Genomic DNA, 16,153 nt, shown 5'->3' on the forward strand with positions numbered 1-16,153 from the left:
GACTGTGAATCTGATTAATAAGAAACCTATGCAGATGGGTTTGTAACTGATTAGGCCTGACCACTGTTATATGGCAATGATGACACTGTGTTAAAAGAGGTAGGATTGTTATTCTTAATTTAGGATGGTCCTCTTTTAACTACCTGTTAAAAGAAGTAGAATTGTTATTTTTAGATCAGAAAAATGAAGATTTTTTCTTCCTCTTGCTTCTTTGGTCTGTCTCTAGTTTCTTCCAAGCAATCTTTCAAAGAAGTGAGTGAGAGCTACATACATGTGGACCAGATGGTGGAGTTCTACCTCCAGTTCTGCCAGCAGTTACTGTGTGAAAGTGAAGCATTAATCTTTGTATCTATCTATATTTCTGATATGAGCTAAGAACTAGAATGACATAATCCTATTTCTGACAGGTAAACAGATCCAGAGAGAAGCCTTTATCACACATTAGAATTATCATCAATGTATTTTTTCATTTCATATGAAATTGTCAGTGCAGAAGTGAAGCTATCAAACTCAGAGAGAGCCCCTAGAGGTGAGGTTAGGATGGAAATAACTATTTTTTCTGAGCTCTGGAAATTATTTCTACCCAGAGTTCTGAATCGTCTAAAAAGGAGAATGACATGGAGTGACACAAAATCAAAACATGGCCAGTGACCTCCTCGGACACTCTGTTCTCATCCACATGCATCAGGATCAGCCTCAGGTACCTGATTAGACCCCCAAGTAACAATTCCAACTTAAAGCATTAGTAGTGATTTTTATTTTTGAATTCTCTTTCAAACATCTCTGTTTTCTCTCCCCTAGGCTCATTTGCAAGATTCCTCTCATCAGGGTATTATTTTATCATCTTCCTGTCTCCTACCACTTTCAAAATTCTCCCCTGCTTTCAAGAACCATTGATCTCTGGAGCCCAGAAGTCAATCTCACTCATACCCCTTAGGGTCCTTGTTTAACCCTCATCTCAAAAGCACAATACATAAAATGTAAGCAACCCAAAATTCTCTCAGTCACTCACAGGATTTTATAATGTTATCCAAAGTGAAAGATGTTACAGACCAAGGGATCAGCGAGTTGCAGAAAATGACAGGTCTGTCTTACGGGAAAAAACTCAGGTAGAAAACCCTGCAAAGACCAGGACAGAAATCAACCTGACATGAAAAGATGAGGGTATGATTTACTCAATAAAAATCTAAAGACTTGTAAAAAACACATACCTAATTTTCTCTATTTTGAACATTTCCTAAACTCTACAAAAATGGAAGATATAATTCTTTTGAACAGTTTGCCCCGGCTATAATCATTTTCCTCTCTGCCTCAACTTACGCAATCACTCTGCCAACAAGCCCAAGATTGTTTATTTTTTTTTACATCACCACTGGCTTATACATTAATGTGGCTGTCAAAGAAAATTATTTTCACTTCTAAAACCTCTAAAGCAGAGTCTTGATTATTTAACTTAGCCTCCCACTTAAAAAAAAAAAGCCACTGAAGAAGAAATATTTCCCTTTTCAACTTCTGAAGTTGCTCCCCATTCATAACTGAATTCAGAATAAATCTTGGTCAAAGCATACCAGTAAATTAGGGCACAGTCATTTTCAAATGAAATGAATTTCAAATGACACATTCAAACACATTAAGACTTAACTTCTTTCAAATGAAATCATTCAAGGAGTGCAGTGATAAAGTTCAGCCAAACACTAGGCTAGGACTCAGGATAAAAAATAAATTAGATGTAGTACCTACCTAACAAGCTTAGTCTAGGATAATATGTTATATGTATAGAAACATAAACAAATAATATATAAACATAATTTTTAGAGATTGAGCAATATTATTTAAATTTTACCGTAGGCATTAGAGTTGGAAAGTGTACCTTTCAGCACAAAATCAATTCCAAGTTCAAAAATTCAACTTAATCATATTCCCATATTATGTGATCAAACCACTGAGGTACAATTTTGAACTTGGCACATTTCTTTTGACATTTTATTTGCTTCATTTTCATTTCTATGGCAGTAAAATGGAATCTCTCTGTCTTGGGGGACACTTGGGAGTGAATAATAGTTAACAACCATAACATCAAGTTCTTGTGTGGGGAGTGCAAGTTTAACTTGTGCTTTATAAGATCTCTGGAGATGTAGTTACAGGTCAAAGCTAAAATGAAAACCGCATTTGCCTGTGTGTTTACAGAATTTCATGTGTCATGTTGTTGCTTATAAGCCATGAAAAGTCATTCTCTAGGTCTCAGCCCATACACTGAGAAATTCAAGGAGAAAGCTTGAAAGAAAAGAAAAAAAAAAAAGAGCACCTCCTGTTAGATGTGCAGGGCAGAAGCCTGGTGTCAGGTGTCATAGCTAGGGGATGTCAGAGTATCCTCTGCCCTTTTTATTGTCACCGCCAGCAGCAAGGTTGTGCTATCTATAGAAGGCACTGCAGGCCCGAATCCTATCTCTGCCACCTCCCAGCTGCATGGGCGTAAATAAATCACTTAACATCTGGACTCTCAGATTGCTCATCTGTAAAATGGGATAAAAGTACCACCTGAAGCTGGGCGCCTTGAGGTGGCTCATGCCTGTAATCCCAGTGCTTTGGGAGGCCAAGGCAGAAGGATCACTTGAGGCCTAAAGTTCAAGACCAGCTTGCGCGATATAACAAGACTCCATCTCTACAAAAAAATTAAAAAAAAAAAATAGCCAGTGTTGTGGTGCCCACCTGTAGTCCTAGCTACTTGGGAGGCTGAGGCAGGAGGATTGCTTAAGCTCAGGAGTTCAAGGTTTCAGAGAGCTATGATCACACCACTGCACTCCAGCCGGAGTGAGGGCAACCAAGCAAGACCTTGTTTCAAACAAACAAACAAATAAAACCAGTACCACTTTAAGAGCTTGCCGTGAAGGTTAAAAAATAATGTCTGTAATTCAGCTGGCCCAGTGTCCAAAAAGTAGTAAGTACATAATAACTGATAATTCAAACAAGACAAGCTCAGTCAAAATGCTTATAATATAGATTTAAGGAATCCTTGGTAAAAACCTCCATATGGGGCTAAAATCACTGGCATTTCCACTGACCAGATTTTCATCCTCTCAAGAAATTAAACAAATGGATCATGGCTTCTCTCAAGCTGAGACTGCCTTAGGTTGCTACATTCTTTCCACATCTATAGCAAATGTGTGATTTCTGCAAATCTCTTGCTTAAACCCCCTTTATTTAGAAATCCCACTTGCTTGCTCTTTGTGACGAGTTTAGATTGGGGAGAAATATGTCCCTTCACATTTGTCCCTTATGTAATAATATAAAAGGAAGTTGTAATTGGATTTCACCACGGGTTCATCATTTGTGTCCCTGGGAAAGTGGCTTTTTTTTTTTTTTTTTTTTTTATAAAAAGTCAAAACAGTCCTTCCATTTGCCCGAATTGATCGCAGGTATTCCTTACGGAGGTTTGCCATGGGCTTCAGGTGTGACCCCTTGGCATCTGTCCCCTAATCCCCAGTGGGCACTGCTAGTTCTGGCTCAGGACTCTTCACAATGGAAGAACCTCAGCTTCGCGGAGGCTGTAATCAGGGAGATAATATCTGGATATGCAGGTGGACAGGAGGCAGCAGTAAACTACAGGGAATCTAGGCTACAGGTCTGGAATTCCTCAGGAGTCAGTCTGTACTCTACAAGGCAAAACAAGTGCTAACCATTGAGACTAACTCCAATGAGATAAAGGCCAGAGAAAGAAGCATTCTCAGGAGAAAGGGCTCCCAGGGAAGGTGGAGCAGCAGGGGCTGCAGAAGATCCCTCTGCAGGGAGCACCTGCACACTGGCACCAAGCAAAGACATCTGAGTGCATGTTTCTGGGTGTGTGTGTGTGTGCATGCACGTGTACATTAGAATGAGAGTAACATCTGAATGTGTCTACATTGTGAATCCACGAATACTTAAATTATTATACTTTGTAGCTTGCCTTTATATTGATACGCTCTTTTTTGATTTTGGAAAAATTTCCTCATACATAACACACATTAATGGCCCAGCAGCTTGATTTATCAAGAGAGAAATCAATAAGCATATATTGAATGCTGACTTTGTCCAAGACACTGGGCAAATGGACTAGACATTGAAGAATGGAGGTAACAGCAGACCCAGTACTTGAATACTTTCATGTTGGCTTGGTTGAAATTCTTGATTTAATTTTCAAAAAGACCACATCATTTTGACATAATTCAAGTTGTGTAACAGTTACAGGCTTACTTCACATATTATCTCTGCTATTGAAGTGTCCAAAAAAATCAGGTTATTGTTTTAGTAAGAGAAACAAAAAGTATTGCATATGCTTATGGAAAAACCTTAAACAATAGCCACATATTTGCTAATTTTTATGGTTGATTGTTTGTATTAAGTAAGTAACATCTCAATGATCTCACAGGTATCCAATAATTTTGCTGAGAAATTAATCTTTACCAGATAGATTCAATCTCCACTTTAAAATGTATAGAAAGCCTCCTTTTTGGGAGTTAAACATTGGGCACTCATGGACATATAGAATGCCAACAATAGACACTGGGAATTACTGTGGGGAGCAAAGGTTAAACAACTATTGGGTACTATGCTTACTACCTGGGTGATGAAATGAGTCGTACCCCAAACCTCAGCACCATGAAATATATACACGTAATAAACCTGCACATGTACCTCCTGAATCTAAAATTAAAGTTGAAATTTTTAAAAAAAATCCAGTAGTGGTAAATAAATAAAAATAAAAATCTTCCTTTTTATGAAAGGTATGTATTATTAAATCAAATAAGAATTCAATTTTATTTTAGAAATCTAGAATACTTGTGATATTTTTAAAACTTTTCCTTAGAATAAAATAAAACGCAGAATCCAAATATACCAAATTGAAAAGGAGTTTTAGTGGCCATCTATAAGCAAACAGAGGTCCCTGATGGAGAAATGAAGGCCCTGTTTCCCACGAGGTAGGAAATGTATCGTTACAATGATTTTAATGTATTTTATTTCAATAAATCCATTCTAGTCAAAATACATATATGTCTATAGCACACACAGTCAGTGTATACCTTATTAATAAAATTCAGTATAAACATCTTTGCAAAAAACTGTTATTTACACCCAGAAATTTTATTTCCTATCATCAAATACAGAGCAAACTGAATTTAGAAATCTGAATCCAACAAAGAATTTCGAAGAATCCACAATCCATGTTCTGTACCCAATTATTAAAGTTCAAGTGATAGATAATTATATAATCTTAAGAGAAAAGCAGATTATAAAATCTTATATTGAATCAATTATGTTCAAAAATGTATATAAAATACTCATATATACATACATCTTCTTTATGTTTTCTGCATCTTCTAAATTTCCTACAATAAATACATAGAGAGCTATATTTAAAAAAAAACTATAGAGCTATTTTGCAATGAGACATGTAGAGAATTGGGCCATCATCTCAAAGAAAACATGTAAAAGAAAAATCCTTATTCCTTCTTATCCAATCAAAATGCTCACAATTTAAATTCCTAAGGGAATTCCACCACCCTGGAATTGTACTACTCGGTTTCCAGGTATCTACAACTCTCTCTGAAAGCAGGCTTCTTTCAAGTTAATGCATTTCCTGTAAGAACGTTAGTTCTCATGTTCAATATATAAGCCATATCAATTTCAAAGATAAATAATATACCAAACAAGAAAGTATAAGAACTTTATGTCTTAAAAATTAAAGATACTGGATATAATTCCTTGAAGCACGCTTTGCAAAGTTTTCACAACAAAGTTTAAAATATAACATTTAATTTATTCTATATTGTAAAATTTATCCTTTTTCATCATCGCAGTCAACTGAAACGGTTCACTAGCCTCTTAAACTTGGGGTTTTAATCATTTCTTAATTTGAACTGTGTTTCCACTTTCTCCTTATTGATAATGGCAATAAAATCTGAAGTGTTTACACAATCCATTCAACTAGTCAACACATTTATTGAGCAACCATTACAGGCAATATCTTTTGAAGGAATAAACGTAGTAAATGCTGAGTGTAGAGCAGTGAGCAATCAGACAAGGTAAAACTGCTGAAACAACTATAATAAACTCTACTATAAACAACTGTACTCAAAAATAGTACTTTTCCAAGTTGAAGAATAAGAGGGAAAAGAAACATGCAACATCCTAATGCCAAGGTTTTAAAATCCTTGAAAATGCAAATTCTAGTATCCATCTGGAAAATGTATTTATTCTCCACCTTTCACCAGTGCATTTCACAGCTGCTTCTGAAGCTGTATTCCACTAAAAGGTATACTTGATCATGACTGGATTTTACATTGGATTGGTTTTTCCCAAGGAAACAAATGGTTTACACTGGATTTTCCAAAGGAAACAAACAGAAAAGATCAGGGAAGAACTTAAAAAAGCATAAGGTTTAGGAAGAAGTATTTAACGTATCCATTCAGCAATCGCTCATTATCTTCCTACTGTGATAGGCAGTGCTGGGAATACAGGCAACAGACTAATTTGGAGAAGAAAAATTCCTTATGACAAGCAGACTCTACTCCACCCAGCTTTCTTTTTCATATAACAAATATTTAATGGAAATGATTATTCGATTATTTCTGTATCAATGAATTTTCATTATACATAAATCATTCACTTGTTGAGCTGGCCAAAAACCTTGGGGGAGGATCCAATTTTGAGTGGAGAAAGTGAACTTTTCAACTGCGACACCCATCTTGCAGCCTATAAAAGTTTAGCTTTCTGGCTTGCTGGCACAACTTCCTCTCCAGTTGTGGCCACCTTCCCCAGGCCATGGATCTCTCCAACAACACCATGTCACTCTCAGTGCGCACCCCCGGACTGTCCCGGCGGCTCTCCTCGCAGAGTGTGATAGGCAGACCCAGGGGCATGTCTGCTTCCAGTGTTGGAAGTGGTTATGGGGGGAGTGCCTTTGGCTTTGGAACCAGCTGTGGGGGAGGCTTTTCTGCTGCTTCCATGTTTGGTTCTAGTTCCGGCTTTGGGGGTGGCTCCGGAAGTTCCATGGCAGGAGGACTGGGTGCTTGTTATGGGAGAGCCCTGGGTGGAGGTAGCTTTGGAGGGCTGGGGATGGGATTTGGGGGCAGCCCAGGAGGTGGCTCTCTAGGTATTCTCTCAGGCAATGATGGAGGCCTTCTTTCTGGATCAGAAAAAGAAACTATGCAAAATCTTAATGATAGATTAGCTTCCTACCTGGATAAGGTGCGAGCTCTAGAAGAGGCTAATACTGAGCTAGAAAACAAAATTCGAGAATGGTATGAAACACGAGGAACTGGGACTGCAGATGCTTCACAGAGCGATTACAGCAAATATTATCCACTGATTGAAGACCTCAGGAATAAGGTAGGATCTCTTTTGGAGGCGCTTTGGGAATTTTTTTTTTCCTTTTTACCATTACAATGTTTTACAGTGATAATCACCTACAACTTTGATATTTTCCAATTTAGCTGTACTTGCAGCAATTTTCTCATCCCAGGTTGTTTCACTCCACTTTATCATTTACTAAGAAATGATTGTATTTCCATTATCTTTCTGTAGGAAATCTGCATTTCTTTACTTCTCAATATTATTTTATACAGATATTGTCTTAGAAAAATGAAACTGTCTTAAACTCTAAATAAAACAGCATTTAATATCACCATTTTTACCTTTGTGTCAAAAATATATTTGTATAATACTAGTTTTTTAGGGCTTCAATCTTGTGTGTGTCCCTCTCTTTTGCCAGATCATTTCAGCCAGCATTGGAAATGCCCAGCTCCTCTTGCAGATTGACAATGCGAGACTAGCTGCTGAGGACTTCAGGATGAAGTGAGTCGAATAAACTGAAGATCGTGGGCGTGTCCCACCATGTCTTCTGTCCTACTGTCCTGCCTTCATTGATATAAAATCTTCTGAAGTTCACATACTCCATATATTTACTGTTTTCGTAAATTCACATAGGGTGTTCTAGAAAGTAATTAGAATCTAATGCAATTCAGATTAAATGTCCTTAAATTATAAGTTACTTAAACCCAGGGCTATGGGTCACGATATTTGTAGTGTGCTATTGACTCAACTCATGATGTGACTGACACCATAATCCTACCAGTGTCCTAAACCTCAATTTTCTTTCTTTGTTTTTTGTTTTTTGTTTTTGAGATGGAGTCTCGCTCTGTCACCCAGGCTGGAGTGCAGTGACGCGATCTCGGCTCACTGCAACCCCTGCCTCCCAGGTTCAAGTGATTCTCCTGCCTCAGCCTCCCGAGTAGCTGGGATTACAGGCGGCTGCCACCGTGCCCAGCTAATTATTGTATTTTTAGTAGAGATGGGGTTTCACTATCTTGGCCAGGCTGGTCTCAAACTCCTGACCTCATGATCCACCCGCCTCTAAACCTCAATTTTCAATGTATCAACCATTGTTTTCCTGATGACACATACAATGGAAAGATTAACCATGTACTAATTTTTATATTCCTTCCTCCTTTTCCATGCTCAACTCTCCCAGATATAGGTAAGAAATACTAATTTCCTTTTTGCTTCACAAAATTTCCACACAGGAAGTTGCAATGGCCATGGTCCTGAACCTGTAAAATCTTAGTCAAAGCCACTAAAGAAGTATCAGTGTTTTAAGTTAAATCATGAAGAACGTTAAGCAAAAAGAGTAACTTATTTTCAACGGCTTTTAGAAATTCCACTTAGAGAGGGGCTGCTGCTATTTACAGCCACGGCAGCCAGCCAAAGGGAAAATTATTCCCTGGGATGCTGTGGTATTGGAATTCATCGCTGGTAGGAAAGTATTGCCTTATAATTTATTCACTTTTCTTCTCCTCCCCAACTGAACAGTAAACAATGGTGGGAAAAAAGGAAAGGAAAAACACAACAGCAAAAACTGCATCATACACTACAATGCTGCCATTATTAAGTAGGTGCACAGATTTAAGCAAGAAATAGCCCTGAAGATCAGTGGCCTTGTTCAAATGGTTGTGTTGATTCCCTCAACTGCTTTACACTTGGTTTTCAGGTATGAGAATGAACTGGCCCTGCGCCAGGGCGTAGAGGCCGACATCAATGGCCTGCGCCGGGTGCTGGACGAGCTGACCCTGACCAGGACCGACCTGGAGATGCAGATCGAGAGCCTGAACGAGGAGCTGGCCTACATGAAGAAGAACCACGAGGACGTGAGTCAGACAGGGCAGCCTCACTCAGCTACTTTTTTTTTTCTCCCAGACCCAAAAATTACAATTTCAAATTTAGAAATCTGGAGTCAGGACAAGTATGGAGAATACATTGTCTCCCTGTTAAAATGGCCATTTGTTTTAGATTTCTGTGTGATGTGTGTGGTGTGTGTGTGTGTGATGTGTGTGTGGTGGTAGTGGTGATGGTGGTTCCTGCTAAGGCTCAACAAATTTGAGGCACTTTCTGATTTTGTCATTTTCATTATAAGGCAATGACAATAGGAATGCTAACAGTCCTAATTCAGTGATTTTTTAAAAACTGAGTATTTTAAAAGTTAAAACAAAAGTCTACCAATAATATATAATGTTTTATATGTCAGAGAAACTGGTTATACTTAGCATAATGCACACCAGAAAACTCTGATGTGCCATGGTGCATATTGGAGGCTAGGTAGGGAAGGGACGCTGGCAATAGGAAGTTTCTACTAGATTTTCAATGATTGTGGCACAAACAGCGTGCAAGCCCAGGTACTGTCTGCAGCCCTCGGTTTGGCAGCTGTAGGTGAAAACCCCAGTGAGTGTACGCCAGGCCTCCTTTCACGTAAAGGTCGTGGTCCCTCAAGAAGCAGAGCCAACTTACCCATTAGGCACAGCAGGCACTGCTCCCAGCGTCTGTGGTAATTTCAGGGACCCATGAATATGTCTTAAGTTCTTGTAATATCAGAAGAAAAATATGAATTTTGAGGTTAAAAAAGTTTTAATGTATTACATTAATATATTTGTCTTTATACCAACAGTCATAAGATAGAATTTTTAAGTGTGTGTGTGTGTGTGTGTGTGTGTGTGTGTGTGTGTAGGAAGGGGCCCAAGAGGACAAAAGTATCCAGGGCCCACGAAAGTCACAATGGACCCCTGTGCCCCTCTCTCTCACATGCTGTCCCCAGGAGCTCCAAAGCTTCCGGGTGGGCGGCCCAGGCGAGGTCAGCGTAGAAATGGACGCTGCCCCCGGAGTGGACCTCACCAGGCTCCTCAATGATATGCGGGCGCAGTATGAAACCATCGCTGAGCAGAATCGGAAGGACGCTGAAGCCTGGTTCATTGAAAAGGTAACACAAACAACAAAGGCTTTGATACATTCACAGAAAGGCCTGCGAGCGAGCTCAGCGCTCGAGCCCCCTGGCTGTCTTTGCTGTTGCAGAGCGGGGAGCTCCGTAAGGAGATTAGCACCAACACCGAGCAGCTTCAGTCCAGCAAGAGCGAGGTCACCGACCTGCGTCGCGCCTTTCAGAACCTGGAGATCGAGCTACAGTCCCAGCTCGCCATGGTAGGCTCGTGCGCAAACAGACGTAGCATCCTTTGGACTTCCAAAGAAAATGCTGCATCCAAAGAAAATGCTGCATCCAAATTACATCAGCCGTTGGCTACCCTCCTCTTTTCGGTCCCCTCCATCGTTATTTCTATGCCATTTCCCTCCCACGTGCAGAAGAAATCCCTGGAGGACTCCTTGGCCGAAGCCGAGGGCGATTACTGCGCGCAGCTGTCCCAGGTGCAGCAGCTCATCAGCAACCTGGAGGCACAGCTGCTCCAGGTGCGCGCGGACGCAGAGCGCCAGAACGTGGACCACCAGCGGCTGCTGAATGTCAAGGCCCGCCTGGAGCTGGAGATTGAGACCTACCGCCGCCTGCTGGACGGGGAGGCCCAAGGGTGAGCAGACAACGGAGGCTGTAAACACCTTCAGGGGCTGACCAAGAGTGGGCAGCAGAAATAGAAGGAATGGGGTTTTAGTTGACAGAAAAGCAAACAAACAAACACAAGTCTAGTAAAGATATGCCTGGGATTTACTAAATGCTCTACACTTTGCAAAGTGTTTTCACCCATTATCTTACTTGATAATTCATAAAATGCTGCAAAGAACAAAGGCACCACGGTCAGAAACAGTTTGTAAATGAGTACTCCCTGTACTATAAAAGTCACTTACTCAATTTCTGATATCAAAGACCTGATGATAAGAAGGACACATAGTAGCCACCTGAACCACCTACTCTAACAAGCTTTCCAAAAGTGATCAGAGTCTGCACTAGTTGGAAGAACTCAGGCCTACAAATTGGGAAATCTAATTTCTCAGACCAGATCTTCCATTAAAAGCCAGGTTGCTTCACTTTTTGAGGTCATCTCCTTTGTTTTCTTACAGTGATGGTTTGGAGGAAAGTTTATTTGTGACAGACTCCAAATCACAAGCACAGTCAACTGATTCCTCTAAAGGTATGCAGAAACCCTAGAATCACTTAGAATAAGTCGGAATCACATTTATTAATGCAAAACCTGTAAGGTCTCATTGAATACTGCCTTATTATTAATTTTAATTTAAAGCATATTTATATTCTGAGCCAAGGAAAAACATTTATGCATTCCTGCACAAAATGAGTAGTCTATACCATATTAAAACTTTTGGGGGCCTGGGCATGGTGGCTCATGCCTGTAACCTCATAGCTTCAGGAACCTGAGGTGGGAGGATCGCTTGAGGCCAGGAGTTCGTGACCCACCTGGGCAAATAGCGAGACCCCATCTCTACAAAAAACTTAAGAAAAAAAATAGCTGGGTGTGGTGGTGTATACCTGTGATCTCGGCTACTCTGGAGGCTGAGGCAGGAGGACCGCTTGAGCCCGGGAGTTAGAGGTTATAGTGAGCTATGATCATGCCACTGCATTCCTACCTGGGCAACAGAGCCAGACCCTGTCTTTAAGAAAATTAAAATTAAAATTAAAAAATAAAAAAAATGGCAATACCAGGAGGGAAAAAACCTACTCTGCTGCAAGGTATTATGATCACCATAACCACCTTTGAAATGTTTTCTTAAAAAAAGTTTTCATATATGTACAAGGCAACACTGAATACATTTCATTGTCATTGGATAAAACACATTTTTGAGAAGTAAAATTTACTTTTGAAAGTTTAATTAGATGGATTGTATCAACCAATGCTTAATTTAGAAGCCTACATTAAACAACCAGTGTTGGATTAATATTTGAAACACTAACTCTTGCCCCCTTATTCCATTTTTATCTTTAGACCCAACCAAAACCCGAAAAATCAAGACAGTTGTGCAGGAGATGGTGAATGGTGAGGTGGTCTCATCTCAAGTTCAGGAAATTGAAGAACTAATGTAAAATTTCACAAGATCTGCCCCATGATTGGTTCCTTAGGAACAAGAAATTTACAAATAGAAATTATTCCTTTCAGAGTAACATGCTGTATTACTTCAATCCCTATTTTTGTCTGTTCCATTTTCTTTGGATTCCCTATTCACATTGAATCCTTTTTGCCCTTCTGAAACAATATTCAGTCACAAGTCATTTTGGTCATGTTGGTCTTTGTAACAAATCAAAATTACCTTATGTCCTTCTGGACCTGGAGTAGTCTTTTAATGAACTTTCTTCTGGTAACCCGGAATATTTTTTAATCATAGAGCTTTAATCAAGTAGTATTGTTTTAATAGAGTTAATTGTAATAAAAGATGAATGGTGGTAATGTGAAATGTATGCCTTGATTCCAACAAGAATGTCAAGAGCATAGAGAGAAGTTTTTGAAATGCTACTAATAAAATAGAGGCTGGGAGTAATGATTCACACCTATAATCCCAGCACTTTGGGAGGCTGAGAGGCAAGATGATTGCTTGAGGCCAGGAGTTCAAGACCAGCCTGGACAACATAGAGAGACCCCCATCTCTACAAAACATTAATAATGATAATAATGATAATGTAGATAAAACTGGGATGAAGATGTCAGGGTTTGAGGATTAAGTTAAAAGAAGATTCTTTTAGAAGTTCTGGCCTTTTTATGTAAGCCCATCAAGGTTGTAGCAAAATTATATTGTCTACTACAGCAGTTGAGAGTTGTCCTGTTCATTTTCTAGCACCATTGTTCATGCAGTCAAGAAACGCTGAGCCCCTACAGTGTGCCAGGTTGGAGGCTCAGTGATGAATATGATATGGTCCTTGCCTTGAGGAGCTCATGGTTGAGGGCAGAGATAAACACCTACCAAGAATGTTGATACAGTGAGATCTGTTGAATAGAAGTTCAAAGGGCTGGGCACCATGACTCACGCCCGTAATCCCAGCACTTTGGGAGGCTGAGGCGGGCAGATCATGAGCTCAAGAGATCAAGACCATCCTGGCCAACATGGTGAAACCCCATCTTAACTAAAAATACAAAAATTAGCCGGGTGCAGTTGCAGGTGGCTGTAATCCCAGCTACTCAGGAGGCTGAGGCAGGTGAATCACTTGAACCCGGGAGGCGAAGGTTGCAGTGAGCCGAGATTGCACCACTGCACTCCAGCGTGGCAATAGAGTGAGACTCTGTCTCAAAAAAAAAAAAGCAAAAAAAAAAAAAAAAAAGAACAGAACTTCGAAGGACACATGGAAGAAGTGAACAATTTTCCAGGAGGGGCAATGAAATGCTACATAAAGAAATCATCCAGGTAGACGAGGGAAAAAGGCAACAGGGCAAATACATGTGAAAAGACAGAGGGTGTGAACAAACATCTGCTCTCCTTTCTCCTAGCTGGCAGCAGTGAGGCCCAGGGTGGGGTCTCCACTGGGGCAGGTCAGACCCACAAGTCAGTAACAAAAATCATGTTCTGCATTAGGGAAAAAGGCAGCCAAAGTCTCAGCCTGAGTAGATGGTGGTTCAACATGGGTTGCCAAATTCAAAACCCTAAAAGGAAAATGGGCAAAATTCAATGATTAAGAGCCTGGCCTCTAACATCACACTGGGTTCAATTTCCGGCTCTGCTACTTAATAACAAGTAACTTAACCTCTGTGTTCCTCAGTTTCTTAAAGTGGAAATGATAGCAATGACTACACCTGCTTCATGGCATGGGTTTTGTGAAGATGAAATGAGGTCGTGTACCTAAAGCACTAGGAACCTGGAAACTATTGGCACCTAGAAAGTACTCAATATTTGTGTCTTATTATTATTTACTGTATGAAACCAAAGTGGGATGAAGAAACAAGGAGACATGGTGAATTAGGAGTGTCAAAGGAGCAGAAGGGAGAGGGAGGAGTTTTGCTAGACAAGAGGAATTCCAGAGCTGAGTCCAAAGGCCAATGGTTAGTCAGCCAACTTAAGCTGATTTGCTTCAGTATGCAGCTTTTCCTTTTAATATCATTTATATGGCCAGATGCAGTGGCTCACGTCTGTAATCCCAGCACTTTGGGAGGCTGATATGGGCAGATTGCTTGGGCCCAGGAATTCAAGACCAGCCTGGACAACATGGTAAAACTCTGTCTCTACAAAAAAAAATTAAAAAAATAAAAAAATTAATCGGGTGTGGGGGTGCACACCTGTAGTCCCAGCTACTTGGGAGGCTGAGGTGGAAGGATTACCTGAGCCTGGGGAGGCCAAGAATGCAGTGAGCTGTTATCGTGCCACTGCACTCCAGCCTGGGCAACAGAGTAAGACCCTGTCTCAAAAAAAAAGAAAAGAAAAAAATATTTTTAACGGTTTCAGATCCTCCACTCATCTCACTTTATTATATGCTCAGCTCTCTTTGTCTAGCCTTCACCTTCCAGCACACATCCTAGGGTAACCTTTACCTTTCAGACTCAAAAGGATTTTATCAAGGCCTCTGAACAAGGTCCACAGCCCCCAAGTAATAAATAAAGGATTCTACTTCCCTGGTGCTCAAAAGTGTCTGCAAATAGTTACTGCTTTAAATAACATCTGTTTTTCTTACAACTACATAAGAATGGTGTGAGACTCAAAGGGGAAAGGATTTTGCACAAGTATAAATGCAAAGGTCATTTATTAGCTAGTACCATAGTTTCTCAGCATTCCCTTCTCTTGGAAATTTTTTACCACAAAGCTCCCAGAGCCATCACTCTGTAGGCAGCTTTTTCTCAGACTTCTCTCTGTGACTGAATGTTGGCTCAATCCTCTTGTCTTTTCTCTATACTCCCTCCCCAGGTAACCTCATCTAATCCCTCCCCAGCCTCTCCTCCCTGATCTTATCCCATGGGTTTTGTTTGTTTGTTTGTTTGAGAGGGAGTCTCGCTCTGTTGCCCAGGCTGGAGTACAATGGTGTAATCTTGGCTCACTGCAACCTCCACCTCCCAGGTTCAAGCGATTCTTCTGCCTCAGCCTCCTGAGTAGCTGGGGCTATAGGCACACACCACCACGCCCAGCTAATTTTTGTAATTTTGGTAGAGACAGGGTTTTGCCATGTTGGCCAGGATGGTCTCCATCTCTTGACCTCATGATCTGCCCGCCTCGGCCTCCCAAAGTGCTGGGATTACAGGTGTGAGCCACCGCACCCGGCCAATCCCATGGTTTTAAATAGCACCCACACATTGGTGACTTGTGGCAGCCTCCAGGTTGGTGCCAGTGATCCCTGCCTCCTGGTCTTCATTCCCTTGTGTAGTTCCTTCTCACAATGAATGAGGAGCAGATTTATTGAAGAAGTGACAGTATATGACCTCCAAAGATAGGTCACAAAGGCCTTTCAGTTCTTCCTTGGTCTCCTGGACTATATGCTCTTGGGGAAGTCAGCTACCGGCAGGGTTATATCATGGGGGAAAAACTATCTGAAAAAAATTCGTGATTTCACAAAATTTCCCATTGAAGTTCCAGTGGCTAGGATTTCATGGGACAGCCAGCAAGACTCAAATAATAGTCCTTTTCTGATACTATCTTGGCCAAAATATCCTATAAGTCTTCACTTGGCAAAGGAAGCATTACATTTCTTATTATGTAACTTCACTTTGCCCTGTTCTCACTGACAAGAAATGCAACTAGCACAGCATCTATCAGTCCCTTCGGGTGGCTAGAACAAAATACCTCGGACCGCGTGGCTTAAAAATGAGAGAAACTTATTTCTCACAGTTCTGGAGGCAGCTTCACTGTCTGATAAGGACCCGCTTTCTGGATCATACACAGCTTCTCGATATATCCTCACATGGCAGAAGGGACAAAGCAATGC

The 16,153-nt window shown here is 40.5% G+C and overlaps 1 protein-coding gene across 1 annotated transcript; it reads left to right on the forward strand.

Moving 5' to 3' along the window:
* The first annotated feature begins 6,798 nt into the window (after window positions 1-6,798).
* Window positions 6,799-12,699, forward strand: KRT12 (keratin 12). Its single transcript, XM_001168468.6, has 8 exons — window positions 6,799-7,365; window positions 7,748-7,830; window positions 9,023-9,179; window positions 10,121-10,282; window positions 10,375-10,500; window positions 10,660-10,880; window positions 11,368-11,438; window positions 12,246-12,699. The coding sequence occupies exons 1-8, from the start codon at window positions 6,799-6,801 to the stop codon at window positions 12,341-12,343; spliced, it is 1,485 nt and encodes a 494-aa protein (XP_001168468.1). The 3' UTR covers window positions 12,344-12,699.
* The last annotated feature ends 3,454 nt before the right edge of the window (window positions 12,700-16,153 follow it).

This window comes from Pan troglodytes, chromosome 19 (genome assembly GCF_028858775.2).
Source record: "Pan troglodytes isolate AG18354 chromosome 19, NHGRI_mPanTro3-v2.0_pri, whole genome shotgun sequence".
NCBI classification, from domain to species: domain Eukaryota; kingdom Metazoa; phylum Chordata; class Mammalia; order Primates; family Hominidae; genus Pan; species Pan troglodytes.